Source organism: Tachyglossus aculeatus, chromosome 4, assembly GCF_015852505.1.
Source record: "Tachyglossus aculeatus isolate mTacAcu1 chromosome 4, mTacAcu1.pri, whole genome shotgun sequence".
NCBI lineage: Eukaryota > Metazoa > Chordata > Mammalia > Monotremata > Tachyglossidae > Tachyglossus > Tachyglossus aculeatus.
The window spans coordinates 135,899,403-135,916,277 of NC_052069.1; the positions used below are offsets into that span (position 1 = coordinate 135,899,403).

The 16,875-nt window shown below is 52.7% G+C and overlaps 1 protein-coding gene across 4 annotated transcripts in view; it reads left to right on the forward strand.

Annotated features, from left to right (window-relative positions):
* Positions 1–12,943: 12,943 nt before the first annotated feature.
* FBXO41 (F-box protein 41) overlaps positions 12,944–16,875 on the forward strand; it is a 42,057-nt gene continuing 38,125 nt past the window's right edge. For all 4 annotated transcript variants that reach the window (XM_038745303.1, XM_038745306.1, XM_038745305.1 and 1 more), the window contains exons 1-3: positions 12,944–13,692; positions 14,781–14,991; positions 16,497–16,573. In XM_038745303.1, coding sequence (XP_038601231.1) covers positions 12,944–13,692; positions 14,781–14,991; positions 16,497–16,573 — 1,037 coding nt within the window. The remainder of the gene's footprint in view (positions 13,693–14,780; positions 14,992–16,496; positions 16,574–16,875) is intronic.

The window sequence follows — 16,875 nt, forward strand, 5'->3', positions numbered from 1 at the left end:
CCACCCATCTAAAGCCGACTGCTCCCCCAAGCCACCTTATCACCCCTGTAGTCAAAATATCAAGCGCTTAATACAGTTCTCAGCACACAGTAAGCGCTCAATACGATTAAAAGAAATGAAAACCAATTAGCCCAGCCTAAAATTACCTAAAAGCATCAACTCAAGGGCCCCCTGAGCCTCCAAAACCAACCGGCATCAACCATCACAGCTTAACAAAAGATAAGATAACCAAGGGGACAATAAAGGCCCCACTTACCTCACCCCAAGAGGGGCCAGCTCTGTCTCCTATACACAGCCTGAAGCAAAAAGTGAGCCCGGGCCCTTTATTTTATAGACCAGAGAAAATCCCAAAGGCCTCTGGGGCTTTAAAGGGGGGCAGTGCCACTTACCCCATTGGAGGAAACCTCGTGGAGAAACTGGATTTCTCGTGGGTTGGGCTGGAAGGTGAGGGAAGAGGCTATTAAGGAGAAGGGGATTTGCAGCTGCCCATCGTTAAAAGGATCTGGAAAAAAAAAATCCTTAATTAGAGACACCTGCAGCCCACTCACCGACTCCACGAGGAAAGGGTCTAATGAATAATAGTGATGATGATGGCATTTATAAAGCGCTTACTATGTGCAAAGCACTGTTCTAAGCACTGGGGAATTTACAAGGTGATCAGGTCCAGGGCTTTCCCAGCGCCTAGTACAGTGCTTTGCACCCAGGAGGAGGGTCAATAAATAAGAATGAATGAGAGAATGAATAAATGAACGAATCAGTCCCCACTGTCCCCTTCACTCTGTCTCTCCTTTTTAATGGTATTTGTTAAGTGCTTTCTGTGTGCCAAGCACTGGGCTGGACGCCACTGTGGATACCATTCATTCATTCATTCAATCGTATTTATTGAGTGCTTACTGTGTGCAGAGCACTGTACTAAGTGCTTAGGTAGAACAAGTTGGGAACACAGAGAGACGGTCCCTACCCAACAGCGGGCTCACAGTCTAGAAGGGGGAGACAGACAACAAAACATATTAACAAAATAAAATAAATAGAATAAATATGTACAAGTAAAATAAGAGTAATACGTACAATTCAATCGCATTTATTGAGGGCTTACTGTGTGCAGGGCACTGTACTAAGCGCTTGGGTAGTACTAGTTGGCAACACAGAGAGACGGTCCCTACCCAACACAGGGCTCACAGCCTAGAAGGGGGAGACAGACAACAAAACAAAACATATTAACAAAATAAAATAAATAGAATAAATATGCAAATAAAATAGAGTAATAAATACGAACAATTCATTCATTCAACTGCATTTATTCATTCATTCGTATTTATTGAGCGCTTACTGTGTGCAGAGCACTGCACTAAGCGCTTGGGAAGTACAAGTTGGCAACATATAGAGACGGTCCCTACCCAACCGTGGGCTCACAGTCTAGAAGGGGGAGACAGAGAACAAAACCAAACATATTAACAAAATAAAATAAATAGAATAAACATGTACAAATAAAATAGAGTAATAAATACATACAAACATCTATACATATATACAGGTGCTGTGGGGAGGGGAAGGAAGTAAGGCAGGGGAGATGGGGGGAGAGGAAGGAAGTCAGTCAGTCAGTCGTATTTACTGAGTGCTTACTGTGTGCAGAGCACTGCACTAAGCGCTTGGGAAGTACAAGTTCAAGTAGGTTGGACAAGGTCTCTGTCCCATGTGGGGTTCACACTCTTGTTCCTCCATTTTGTAGATGAAATGACTGAGGCCCAGAGAAGTGAAGCGACTTGCCCAGGGTCGCACAGCAGGCGGGGTTTGGAACCCAGGTCCTCTGACTCCCACGCTGTCTCTGCTAGGCTGCGCTGCTTCTCTCCTCCCTGCTTCTGTTCCTTTCAATCAATCAATCGTATTTATTGAGCGCTTACTGTGTGCAGAGCACTGTACTAAGCGCTTGGAAAGTACAACTTGGCAACATATAGAGACAGCCCCTACCCAACAGTGGGTTCACAGTCTAAAAGGGGGAGACAGAGAACAAGACCAAGCGTACTAACAAAATAAAATAAATAGAATAGATATGTACAAGTAAAAGAAATAAATAAATAGCGTAATAAATACGTACAAACATATACACATATATACAGGTGCTGTGGGGAAGGGAAGGAGGTAAGATGGGGGGGATGGAGAGGGGGACGAGGGGGAGAGGAGGGGAAGGACTGTTGGTGTAAGAAATAATTAGAGGAGGCCAGGTTTGGGGGGGCTCTTAATCCAAGACCCTGGGGAGAGTGGAGGGAAAAGGCAGGGAAGGTGAAAAGGACAGGAAAGAAGGGCGTTAGGGTTGCCGTGATGGCCCTTGCAGATCTTGGACCGTCAGATAATAATAATGGTATTTGTTCATAATAATAATAATAATAATGGCATTTGTTAAGCGCTTATTATGTGCAAAGCACTGTTCTAAGCGCTGGGGGGGCATACAAGGCGATCAGGTTGTCCCATGTGGGGCTCACAGTCTTCATCCCCCTTTTACAGACGAGGGAACTGAGGCTCAGAGAAGTGAAGTGACTTGCCCAAGGTCACACAGCAGACATGTGGTGGGGCTGGGATTCGAACCCCTGGCCTCCGACTCCAAAGCCCCTGCTCTTTCTACTGAGCCACGCTGCTTCTCTAAGCGCTTACTTGGTAGCCAACACTGCACTAAGCCCCGTTGCCCAGGGTGTCACGCGTCTCATGGAACACTTTTTTTTAATGCTATTTAATAATAATAATGATGATGATGGTATTTGTTAAGTGCTTACTATGTGCAAAGCACTGTTCTAAGCGCTGGGGGGATACAAGGAAGCGCTAGCTGTGGGTTCGACACTGCTCTAAGCGCCGGGGTAGGTACGAGTGAATTAGGCCAGACAGTTCCTGTCCCATATGGGGCTCACAGTCTGAGTAGGAGGAAAACCGAGGCCCAGAGAAGTGAATCCTCTTGCCCAAGGTCACACAGCAGGTGGAGCCGGGATTAGAACCCAGGTCCTCGAACTCTAGCCACTAGCCCACGCCGCTTCCCCGGCATCTACCCCAAGGCCTCAGGACCCCGCTGGTATAATAATGATGGTATTTGTTAAGCGCTTACTATGTGCCAACCACTGTACTAAGCACTGAATCATGGGGTGCACAGTTTTCCCAGGGATTGAAGCCCCCTGGGTAGGGACTGTCTCTATCTGTTGCCGAATTGTACTGTCCAAACGCTTAGTACAGTATCAAGCGCTTAGTACAGTGCTCTGCACACAGTAAGTGCTCAATAAATACGATTGATTGATTGATTGATTGGAGGAAACCTCGTGGAGAGACTGGATTTCTCGTGGGTTGGGCTGGAAAGTGAGGGAAGAGGCAGAAGGCTGGTAAGGAGAAGGGGATTTGCAGCTGCCCATCGTTAAAAGGATCTGGAAAAAAAACCCTTAATTAGAGACACCTGCAACCCACTCACCGACTCCACGAGGAAAGGGTCTAATTAATAATAGTGATGATGATGGCATTTATAAAGCGCTTACTATGTGCAAAGCACTGTTCTAAGCGCTGGGGAATTTACAAGGTGATCAGGTCCAGGGCTTTCCCAGCACCTAGTACAGTGCTTTGCACCCAGGAGGAGGGTCAATAAATAAGAATGAATGAGAGAATGAATAAATGAACGAATCAGTCCCCACTGTCCCCTTCACTCTGTCTCTCCTTTTTAATGGTATTTGTTAAGCGCTTTCTGTATGCCAGGCACTGGGCTGGGCGCCACTGTGGATACCATTCATTCGTTCAATCGTATTTTTTGAGCGCTTACTGTGTGCAGAGCAATGTACTAAGCGCTTGGGAAGTACAAGTTGGCAACATGGAGAGACGCTCCCTACCCAACAGTGGGCTCACAGTCTAGAAGGGGGAGACAGAGAACAAAACCAAACATACTAACAAAATAGAATAAATAGAATAAATATGCAAATAAAATAGAGTAATAAATACGTACAATTCATTCATTCATTCAATTGTATTTATTCATTCATTCGTATTTATTGAGCGCTTAGTACAAGCGCTTGGGAAGTACAAGTTGGCAACATATAGAGACGGTCCCTACCCAACCATGGGCTCACAGTCTAGAAGGGGGAGACAGAGAACAAAACCAAACATATTAACAAAATCAAATAAATAGAATAAACGTACAAATAAAATAGAGTAATAAATACGTACAAACATCTTTACATATATACAGGTGCTGTGGGGAGGGGAAGGAGGTAAGGCGGGGGGGATGGGGAGGGGGGAAGAGGAAGGAAGTCAGTCAGTCGTATTTACTGAGCGCTTACTGTGTGCAGAGCACTGTACTAAGCGCTTGGGAAGTACAAGTTCAAGTAGGTTGGGCAGGGTCTCTGTCCCACGTGGGGCTCACACTCTTGTTCCTCCATTTTGTAGATGAGATGACTGAGGCCCAGAGAAGTGAAGCGACTTGCCCAGGGTCGCACAGCAGACGGGGTTTGGAACCCAGGTCCTCTGACTCCCACGCTGTCTCTGCTAGGCCGTGCTGCTTCTCTCCTCCCTGCTTCTGTTCCTTTCAATCAATCAATCATATTTATTGAGCGCTTACTGTGTGCAGAGCACTGTACTAAGCGCTTGGGAAGTACAAGTCGGCAACATCTAGAGACAGTCCCTACCCAACAGTGGGTTCACAGTCTAAAAGGGGGAGACAGACAACAAAACAAAACATATGAACAAAATAAAATAAATAGAATAGATATATACAAGTAAAATAAATAAATAGAGTAATAAATATGTACAAACATGTACACATATATACAGGTGCTGTGGGGAAGGGAAGGAGGTAAGATGGGGGGATGGAGAAGGGGACGAGGGGGAGAGGAGGGGAAGGACTGTTGGTGTAAGAAATAATTAGAGGAGGCCAGGTTTGGGGGGGCTCTTAATCCAAGACCCTGGGGAGAGTGGAGGGAAAAGGCAGGGAAGGTGGAAAAAGACAGGAAGGAAGGGCGTTAGGGTGGCCGCGATGGCCCTTGCAGATCTTGGACTGTCAGATAATAATAATAATGTTATTTGTTAATAATAATAATAATGATGGCATTTGTTAAGTGCTTACTATGTGCAAAGCACTGTTCTACGCGCTGGGGGGGGACATACAAGGCGATCAGGTTGTCCCATGTGGGGCTCACAGTCTTCATCCCCCTTTTACAGACGAGGGAACTGAGGCTCAGAGAAGTGAAGTGACTTGCCCAAGGTCACACAGCAGACATGTGGCGGGTCTGGGATTCGAACCCATGGCCTCCGACTCCAAAGCCCCTGCTCTTTCCACTGAGCCACGCTGCTTCTCTAAGCGCTTACTTGGTAGCCGACACTGCATTAAACCCCGTTGCCCAGGGTGTCACACGTCTCACGGAACACTTTTTTTTAATGCTATTTAATAATAATAATGATGATGATGGTATTTGTTAAGCGCTTACTATGTGCAAAGCACTGTTCTAAGCGCTGAGGGGATACAAGGAAGCGCTAGCTGTGGGTTCGACACTGTTCTAAGCGCCGGGGTAGATACGAATGAATTAGGCCAGACAGTTCCTGTCCCATATGGGGCTCACAGTTTGAGTAGGAGGGAGAACCAAGGCCCAGAGAAGTGAATCCTCTTGCCCCAGGTCACACAGCAGGTGGAGCCGGGATTAGAACCCAGGTCCTCGAACTCTAGCCACTAGCCCACGCCGCTTCCCCAGCATCTACCCAAAGGCCTCAGGCCCCCGCTGGTATAATAATGATGGTATTTGTTAAGCGCTTACTATGTGCCAACCACTGTACTAAGCGCTGAATCATGGGGTGCACAGTTTTCCAGGGATTGAAGCCCCCTGGGTAGGGACTGTCTCTATCTGTAGCCAAATTGTACTTTCCCAACGCTTATTACAGTATCAAGCGCTTAGTACAGTGCTCTGCACACAGTAAGCACTCAATAAATACAACTGATTGATTGATTGACTGGAGGAAACCTCGTGGAGAGACTGGATTTCTCGTGGGTTGGGCTGGAAGGTGAGGGAAGAGGCAGAAGGCTGGTAAGGAGAAGGGGATTTGCAGCTGCCCATCGTTAAAAGGATCTGGAAAAAAACATCCTTAATTAGAGACACCTGCAGCCCACTCACCGACTCCACGAGGAAAGGGTCTAATGAATAATAGTGATGATGATGGCATTTATAAAGCGCTTACTATGTGCAAAGCACTGTTCTAAGCACTGGGGAATTTACAAGGTGATCAGGTCCAGGGCTTTCCCAGCGCCTAGTACAGTGCTTTGCACCCAGGAGGAGGGTCAATAAATAAGAATGAATGAGAGAATGAATAAATGAACGAATCAGTCCCCACTGTCCCCTTCACTCTGTCTCTCCTTTTTAATGGTATTTGTTAAGCCCTTTCTGCGTGCCAGGCACTGGGCTGGGCGCCACTGTGGATGCCATTCATTCATTCAGTCGTATTTATTGAGTGCTTACTGTGTGCAGAACACTGTAACACTGTACTAAGTGCTTGTGTAGTACATGTTGGCAACAGAGAGAGACGGTCCCTACCCAACAGCAGGCTCCCAGTCTAGAAGGGGGAGACAAACAACAAAACATATTAACAAAATAAAATAAATAGAATAAATATGTACAAGTAAAATAGAGTAATAGGTACAATTCAATCGCATTTATTGAGCGCTTACTGTGTGCAGAGCACTGTACTAAGCACTTGGGTAGTACAAGTTGGCAACATATAGAGACGGTCCCTACCCAACAGTGGGCTCACAGTCTAGAAGGGGGAGACGGACAACAAAACAAAGCATATTAACAAAATAAAATAAATAGAATCAATATGCAAATAAAATAGAGTAATCATCATCATCAATCGTATTTCTTGAGCACTTACTGTGTGCAGAGCACTGTACTAAGCGCTTGGGAAGTCCAAGTTGGCAACATATAGAGACAGACCCTACCCAACAGTGGGCTCACAGTCTAAAAGGTGGGAGTCCTGCTTTCCCCTCCCGGGAAGCCCCCCCAACCTCTTCTCTTCTTGGTGGGATTTATTAAGCGCTTGCTCTGGGCCAAGCACTGTATTAAGTGCCCGCTTTGTGACCCATTTGGGGCTCACAGGCTAAGCGGGAGAGAGAACGGGCAGTTCTTATTCATTCATTCATTCAATCGTATTTATTGAGCGCTTACTTTTTTTTAATGGCATTTATTAAACGTTTACTATGTGCAAAGCACTGTTCTAAGCGCTGGGGAGGTTACAAGGTGATCAGGTTGTCCCACCGGGGGCTCACAGTCTTCATCCCCATTTTACAGATGAGCTAACTGAGGCCCAGAGAACTGAAGTGACTTGCCCAAAGTCACACAGCTGACAATTGGCAGAGCTGGGATTTGAACCCTTGACCTCTGACTCCAAAGCCCGGGCTCTTTCCACTGAGCCACGCTGCGTACTGTGTGCAGAGCACTGTACTAAGCGCTTGGGAAGCCGAATTTGGCAACACATAGAGACGGTCCCTACCCAACAGCGGGCTCACAGGCTAGAAGGGGGAGACAGAGAACAAAACCAAACATACTAACAAAATAAAATAGAATATGTACAAATAAAATAAATAGAGTAATAAATATGTACAAACATATATACAGGTGGTGTGGGGAGGGGAAGGAGGTAAGGGGTCCGCCCCCCAAGAAAATATCTGGTTCCCCCTTTTCCTGGTGCGCTGGACTGAACGTGATCCGTGGTGGTCCATGGGGAGACCCCCAGCCACGGGTCTGGTGGATGGGAGAGATTTCAAAGGGTTCCCTAACCTAGGTAATAATAATAATAATAATAATAATAATGGCATTTATTAAGCGCTTACTATGTGCAAAGCACTGTACTAAGTGCTGGACTAGGTGTGCTAGGTGTGCTCTATGCTGTGCCGAACACCTCCGTCCAGCATTTCCCATGGAACAGCGTGGCTCAGTGGCTAGAGCCCGGGCCTGGGAGTGAGAATGAGCTGGGTTCTAATCCCGGCTCTGCCCTGGGTGTGACCTCGAGCAAGTCACTTCACTTCTCTGGGCCTCAGTTTCTTCATCCGGAAAATGGGGATTAAAAGTGTGAGCCCCACGTGGGACAACCCGATTACCCTGTATCCACCCCAGCCCTTAGAACAGTGCCGGGCACATAGTAAGTGCTTGCAAATACCATCATTATTATTATTATTATTATTAATCCCGGCTCTGCCACATGTCCGCTGTGTGACCTTGGACAAGTCACTTCACTTCTCTGGGCCTCAGTTTCCTCATCCGGAAAATGGGGATTAAAAGTGTGAGCCCCACGTGGGACAACCCGATTACCTTCTCTCCACCCCAGCCCTTAGAACAGTGCCGGGCACATAGTAAGCGCTTAGCAAATACCATCATTATTATTATTATTATTAATCCCGACTCTGCCACATGTCCGCTGTGTGACCTTGGGCAAGTTACTTCACTTCTCTGGGCCTCAGTTTCCTCATCCGGAAAATGGGGATTAAAAGTGTGAGCCCCACGTGGGACGACCCGATAACCCTGTATCCACCCCAGCCCTTAGAACAGTGCCGGGCACATAGTAAGCGCTTAGCAAATACCATCATTATTATTATTATTAATCCCGGCTCTGCCACATGTCTGCTGTGTGACCTTGGGCAAGTCACTTCACTTCTCTGGGCCTCAGTTCCCTCATCTGTAAAGTGGGGATGAAAACTGTGAGCCCCACGTGGGACAACCTGATCACCCTGTATCCACCCCAGCACTTAGAAAGTGCTCGGCACATCTCCCCCTTCTAGACTGTGAGCCCGCCGTTGGGTAGGGACCGTCTCTAGATGTTGCCAACTTGGACTTCCCAAGCGCTTAGTACAGTGCTCTGCACACAGTAAGCGCTCAATAAATACGATTGAATGAATGAATGAATAGTAAGCGCTTAACAAATACCATCATTATTATTATTAATCCCAGCTCTACCACATGTCTGTTGTGTGACCTTGGGCAAGTCACTCCACTTGTAAATCTATATACCTAACAAGATGTCTGCTTGTTTTGTTGTCTGTCTCCCCCTTCTAGACTGTGATCCCACTGTTTCGTAGGGACCGCCTCTATTTGTTGCCGACTTGTACTTCCCAAGCGCTTAGTACAGTGCTCTGCACACAGTAAGCGCTCAATAAATACAATTGAATGAATGAATGAATGAACTTGTCTGGGCCTCCGTTATCGCGTCTATAAAATGGGGACTGAGACTGTGAGCCCCACGTGGGACAGGGACTGTGTCCAACCTGATTCACTTTTAACTTGTATCCCCCCCCCCACCAGCACTTAGAACAGAGCTTGGCACATAGTATGCGCTTAACAAGTACCATTATTATTATTATTACTATTTTTATTATTGTTGCTATTAACTCACACGCCCCCAAATGTCGAGTCCAGTAACAAAATCAAGTCACAGGAGCACAGGGCTTATTATCGCAAAACTAATACAGAGAAGCAGTGCGGCTCAGCGGAAAGAGCCCGGGCTTCGGGGTCAGAGGTCGTGAGTTCTAATCCCGGCTCCGCCACTTGTCAGCTGGGTGACTTTGGGCAAGTCACTTCACTGTGCCTCAGTTGCCTGTAATAATAATAATAACAATAATGGCATCTATTAAGCGCTTACTATGTGCAAAGCACTGTTCTAAGTGCTGGGGAGTTTACAAAGTGATCAGGTTGTCCCACGGGGGGCTCACGGTCTTCATCCCCATTTTACAGATGAGGGAACTGAGGCCCAGAGAAGTGAAGTGTGCAATGGGGATGAAGACTGTGAGCCCCACGTGGGACAACCTGATGAACTTGTATCTCCCCCAGCGCTTAGAACAGTGCTTGGCACACAGTAAGCGCTTAACAGATACCATCATTATTAATACAGAGCTGTGTGGTGGAGGACAGATAATGTCCATTGCCCCCAAACGGCGCTCAGACTCATGGGAGTCAGAGGTCATGGGTTCAAATTCCGGCTCCGCCAATTGTCAGCTGGTGACTTTGGGCAAGTCACTTCACTTCTCTAGGCCTCAGTTCCCTCATCTGGAAAATGGGGATGAAGACTGTGAGCCCCACGTGGGACAACCTGATCACTTTGTATCCCCCCAGCGCTTAGAACAGTGCTTTGCACATAGTAAGCGCTTAACAAATGCCGTAATTATTATTATTATTATCCCAAAAGGTGGGCGACGGAGCCAGCGATTGTCCGAGTTGGATGTGAGGTTCTTTCGCACCGACCACAGAATCCAATAACAATTATGGTATTTGTTAAGCGCTTTACACAATCCCTTACCCCTGTGGGGCTCACATCTCAATCCCCATTTTACAGCTGAGGTAACTGAGGCCCAGAAAAGGGAAGTGGCTTGCCCAAGGTCCCACAAGCAGACAAGCGGAGGAGCCGGGATTGGCTCCAGTTTTCTTAACCGGCGACAGGACGGGGCAGAAACTGGTGGCAGGGGACCGGCGTGGCTAGAGCGTGATTTAGGAAAATCAATCAATCAATCAATCGTATTTATTGAGCGCTTACTGTGTGCAGAGCACTGGACTAAGCGCTTGGGAAGTACAAGTAGATTCCCGCAAAATGGAGGCCGAAAACAAAATGGAGTCCGACCGGTTAAGAGTTAGTCTCCACACCCCGTCGGACTCGCCGCCCGAGAGGGAGGGAGGTCGGGTCTTTCATCCCGGTTTTACCGGAAAGGAAACTGAGGCACGGAGCCGTTAAGGGGACAAGCGGTAAAGCCAAGATCAGAGTCAGGAGTGGGAAGAGCGCGGGCCTGGGTTCTAATCCCATTGATTGACTGATTGGACAAGTAAGTGATTCTGAGAGGTCCAAGGGACCCTAGTTTAATAAGTGTAGTGGCATTCATTAAGCGCTTATTACATGTCAAGCACCGTACTAAGCCCTGGAATAGAAGCATGATCGCCAGGTCCAACATGGGGTTCACATTCTAGACGGTGAGCCCGTTGCTGGTAGGGAATGTCTCCATCTGTTGCCGAATTGTACTTCCCAAGCGCTCAGTCCAGTGTTGTGCACACAGTAAGCGCTCAATAAATACGATTGAATGAATGAATGCTGGGTTTTTTGACTCCCAGGGCTGTGTTCTTTCTGCCAGGCCACCCTGTTTTCTGCGTTTGTGTTTTAAATGGTATTCGTTAAGCGCTTACTCTGTGCCGGGGTAGAGCTGAGCCAGTCAGGTTGGACACAGTCCCTGTCATTCATTCATTCAATCGTATTTACTGAGCGCTTCCTGTGTGCAGAGCACTGGACTAAGCGCTTGGAAAGTACAGTTCGGCAGCAGACGGAGACGATCCCTACCCAGCAATGGGGTCACGGTCTAGAAACCCCATGGGTCTACCAACCTTCATCCCCGTTTGACAGATGAGGTCACGGAGGCCCAGAGAAGTGAAGCGACTTGCCCAAGGTCACACAGCAGACAAGGGGCGGAGCCGGGAGGAGAACCCAGGTCCTTCTGGATCCCGGGCCCGGGCTCTCTCCGGGCCACGCTCTCGAGAGAGACGGGATTGAAGGGAGGGGAAGGAAAGGGACCGTTGCCAAAGAATTCAGTCGTATTTATTGAGCGCCTACTGTGTGAGGAGCACCATACTAAGCGCTTGGAAAGTACGATTCGGCAACGGATAGAGACAATCCCTTCCCAACAACGGGCTCGCGGTCTAGACGGGGGGAGACAGAAAACTAAACAAAACCAGTAGACAGGCCTCAGTAGCGTCAAAATAGAGAAATAATATTATAGACCTATAATAATAATAATAATGACGGGATTTGTTAAGCGCTTACTGTGTGCCAAGCCCTGTTCTAAGCACTGGAGGGGGATACAAGGTGATCCGGTTGTCCCACGCGGGGCTCACAGTCTTCATCCCCATTTTCCAGACGAGGGAACCGAGGGCGAGAGAAGCGAAGTGACTTGCCCCAAGTCCCACGGCTGACCGGTGGCGGAGCCGGGATTAGAACCCACGACCTCCGACTCCCAAGCCCGGGATCTTTCCACTGAGCCGCGCTGCTTCTCGATATACGATGTAATAATAATAACGATGGCATTTATGAAGCGCTTACTACGTGCAAAGCACTGCTCTAAGCGCTGGGGAGGATACAGGGTGATCAGGGTGTCCCACGGGGGGCTCCCAGTCTTCATCCCCATTTTCCAGATGAGGTGACTGAGGCACAGAGTTGGGACTTGCCCAAGGTCACGCAGCAGACACGTGGGGGAGCCGGGATTTGAACCCACGACCTCCGACCCCCAAGCCCGGGCTCTTTCCACCGAGCCACGCTGACCATCATCATCAATCGTATTTATTGAGCGCTTACTGTGTGCAGAGCACTGTACTAAGCGCTTGGGAAGTACAAGTTGGCAACATATAGAGGCGGTCCCTACCCAACGGTGGGCTCACGGTCTAAAGGACCAACGGCGGAGCCGGGATTAGAACCCACGACCTCCGACTCCCGAGCCCGGGATCTCCCCACCGAGCCGCGCCGCTTCTCGATACGCGGCGCGGGTAGGCGAGAAGCCGCGTGGCTCGGTGGGAAGAGCCCGGGCTCGGGCGTCCGCGGCGGTGGGTTCGAGTCCCGGCTCCGCCAGCGGTCAGCTGGGTGACCCTGGGCCGGTCGCTTCACTTCTCCGGGCCTCGGTCCCCTCATCCGGAAAACGGGGGTGACGACTGATCAGCCGGTGGCCTCCCCAGCGCTTGGAGCGGTGCCCGGCGCAGGGTGAGCGCGTAGTAAACGCCACCATCGTGATCGTTGACGGTATACACTGTGGCTGTCTATCTTGTCTTCCAGGGATCCGCCCGTGCTCGTCGGGGGGCCGGGCCCCCGCCATGAAGGCCGGCCCCGGCCGGCCCCCGGCCGCGTCCCCCTCGGGGCCCCCAAGGGCCGGGCGGTCCCGGGGCTGAGCCGGGGGGCGGTGGGGGGCCGGGCCGGGTGGGGGGCCATGGCCTCGCTGGACCTCCCCTACCGCTGCCCCCGCTGCGGGGAGAACAAGCGCTTCCGGAGCCTGTCCTCCCTGCGGGCCCACCTGGAGTACAACCACACGTACGAGACGCTGTACATCCTGTCGAAGACCAACAGCGTCTGCAACGCGGCCGTGTTCCCCCTGGGCCCGGAGCCGGCGGCCCTGCTGGCCCCCGCCGGCCGGCGCGACGTCTTCGAGAGCACCTCTTTCCGGGGCAAGGAGCAGCCGGCCCCGCGCTTCCCGGGGGACCTGGTGCCCGCCTGCGAGGAGCTGGGGGACCCCGGGGGGCCCGCCCGCTACGCCCTGCGGGAGCTCGAGGTGCCCCTCGGGGAGCTCTTCGCCCGCAAGGCCATGGGCTCCGCCCCGCCCGCCCCGTCCTCCTCCCCGCCGCCCGCCGCCTCCGGGGACGCGGCCTACGAGGAGGGCCTGGCCCGGCTGAAGATCCGGGCCCTGGAGAAGCTGGAGGTGGACAGGCGGCTGGAGAAGCTGACCGAGGAAGTGGAGCAGAAGATCGCCGCCCAGGTGGGCCGGCTGCAGGCCGAGCTGGAGCGCAAGAGCGCCGAGCTGGAGAAGGCCAAGCAGGAGAGCCTGCGGCTCAGCCGGGAGAAGGAGGAGCTCGAGGACCGGGCCACGGAGCTCTCCCACCAGGTGGACGTCAGCGTGGAGATGCTCGCCTCCCTCAAGCAGGATCTGGTGCAGAAGGAGCAGGAGCTCAGCAGGAAGCAACAGTGAGTCCGCCGCCGGCCGGGCCGGGCCGCTCGCTCGGATCTGGTGGGCGCTGCTTCCCGCGGGGCCGGGCGCCGGGGCGACGGGTCCGACGGGACGGACGGCGAGCCTGCGGCCCGGAGCGGGGAGGCGGACCCGTTCCCGGCCCACGGCGAGCTGACGGTCTAATGACAATGTGCAGAGCACTGTCCTGAGCGCTGGGGAGGCGACGAGGTGATCGGGTTGGCCCACGCGGGGCTCACAGTCTTCCTCCCCATTTGACAGATGAGGGTACTGAGGCCCAGAGAGGTGCCCAAAGTCACCCGGCTGACAGTTGGCGGAGCCGGGATTTGAACCCCTGACCTCTGACTCCAAAGCCCGGGCTCTTTCCACTGAGCCACGCTGCTTCTCTAGAGGAGGGGGGGGCCCGCTTACAGTCTAGAAGGGGGCGTACGGCGTAGAGGAGGGGGGTGCGTACGGTCTAGAAGGGACCGTACGGTCTAGAGGGCCCGGAGGCAGAGGGATGGATGAGATAATAATGCTGGTATTTGTTAAGCGCTTACCGAGTGCTGAGCGCCGGGCGGGATACAAGGTAATCAAGGTTGTCCCACCTGGGGCTCACGGTCTTCGTCCCCATTTGCCAGGTGAGGGAACTGAGGCTCAGAGAAGCAAAGTGACTTGCCCAAAGTCCCACAGCTAGGTGGGGGAATCGGGATTAGAACCCACGACCCCCGACTCCAAAGGCCGGGCTCTCGCCACCGAGCCGCGCTGCTTCCCGGCCCCTCCGAACTCGGACGTCGGCGCGGGCCGGGTCTGGGGGCTCCCCGCCCTGGGGCAGGATGGGCAGAAGTCCCGGCCAGCGGTCGGGATGAGGGGGCGGTTATGGGGGATGATAAGGATAATAAGTACGGTGTTCGTCAAGCGTGCGCGCTCACTACGTGCCGCCGGGGTGGACACAAGGTCCCCGTCCCAATCCCCGTTTTCCAGACGAGGCCCGAGGTCCGCGATGGGAAGCCACGCCACCGCCCCGCCGGGCCCCGGGGAGGGAGGGCGCGTTCCCCGCTCGCCGTGACCCCCTTCCCTGACCCCCCCTGTCCCGCCGGCGGCTCAGGGAGGTGGTGCAGATCGACCGGTTCCTGAAGGAGACGGCCGCCCGCGAGGCCCAGGCCAAGGTGAGGCTGCAGCAGTTCATCGAAGAGCTCCTGGACCGGGCCGATCGGGCCGAGAAGCAGCTGCAGATCATCAGCAGCAGCTGCGAGACGACGCCCAACGGCAGCCTCGGCAAGGCCAGCCTCCCCGGGGCCAAGGCCCCCGGCCGGACGGTCAGTCGGCCCGCGCGGCCCGTTCATCCAGCCCCGACCGGGTGCAGAGCTCCGTACTGAGCGCCGGGGAGGGTTCGATACGACGGTGAACAGAAACGTCCCCGGCCCGCAGCGAGCTGACGGCCTAGAGGGGGAGGCAGGCCCAGAATATAAATAAATAGATAATAATAACGGCATTTATGAGGCGCTTACTATGTGCCAAGCACTGTCCTGAGCGCCGGGGAGGTTACACAGGTGATCAGGTCGTCCCACGGGGGGCTCACAGCCTTCAACCCCATTTTCCAGGTGAGGGAACTGAGGCGCAGAGAAGTGACTTGCCCAAAGTCACACAGCTGACGAGTGGCAGAGTCGGGATTTGAACCCATGACCTCTGGCTCCAAAGCCCGGGCTCTTGCCACTGAGTCACATTGCTTCTCTTCTCCGTACTGAGCGCCGGGGAGGGTTCGATATGACGGTGAACAGAAACGTCCCCTGCCCGCAGCGAGCTGATGGCCTGGAGGGGAAGGCAGGCTGAGAATGTAAATAAATAGATAGTAATAATGGCATTTATGAAGCGCTTACTATGTGCCAAGCACTGTCCTGAGCGCCGGGGAGGTTACAAGGTGATCAGGTTGTCCCACGGGGGGCTCACAGTCTTCATCCCCATTTTCCAGATGAGGGAACTGAGGCACAGAGAAGTGACTTGCCCAAAGTCACGCAGCTGACGAGTGGCGGAGTCAGGATTTGAACCCGTGACCTCTGGCTCCAAAGCCCGGGCTCTTGCCACTGAGCCACGCTGCTTCTCTTCTCCGTACTGAGTGCCGGGGAGGGTCCGATACGACAGTGAACAGAAACGTCCCCTGCCCGCAGCGAGCTGACGGCCTAGAGGGGGAGGCAGGCCCAAAATATAAATAAAGAGATGACAGATGGGTACGTTCGGTGCGGTCTGTCGTTATATAGTACGCTCCCAAGCGCTCAGTACGGTGCTTGGGCACGGTTCCGAGCACCGGGGTAGATACAAGTTCATGGGCCACGTTCCCACCCTTAATCCCCATTTTACGGATGAGGTCGGCGAGGCCCAGAGGAGTCAAGCGTCACACGGCAGGCACGTGGCAGAGCCGGGATTAGAACCCAGCCCCCGCCGGGGCCCCGCATTTCGGTCAAACGACGCTCGAGCGATAGTATTTATCTGCAGTGGGCTGAGCGCTTGGGAGAGCGTAACGCGGGAGAAACAGCGGACATGTTCCCTGCCCACGGGATTCACGGTCCAGGTGGGGGACGGGCTAGAGTTAGAATCAATCAATCAGTCATATTTATTGAGCGCTTACTGTGTGCAGAGCACTGTACTAAGCGCTTGGGAAGTCCAAGTTGGCAACATCTAGAGACGGTCCCTACCCAACAGTGGGCTTACAGTCGGGAAGCCAGGAGTCCTGCTTGGGCAGGCCGGTGGGATCCAGGGGGGCGGGGGAGAGGGGACGGGAGAGCTCACGGGCCTCTGTCCCCCCCATTCCTCGCCCCTCGGACAGCGAGATCGGCACGCGGGCCCAGTCGTCGCTCACAACACCTACGCCGTGTCCGTCCACCGATCCTCCTCCAGCACGGGGTAAGCTCTGACCGCCCCCGACCGTCTCTCCCGACGGCTCCCCGCTCCTCGGGTCCATCCTCCGCAGGGGGGACGGTGTCCCCCCGCTCCCCGGTTGCGGGGGCGACGCCACCGGTCCTCCGTCTCGCCTCAGACGTCGGGCCGGACCCCCATCCTCGCTCCCGCGGGGTCTCCGACCGAGGCCGAGACCGGAGAAACTCCCAGATCGGGCCTGTCCACTCCTTCCCCTCTCTCGTTTCTCCCCATCCTTTCATTCATTCATTCGGTCAGTCGGATCCATCGAGCGTCCACGGTGTGCGGAG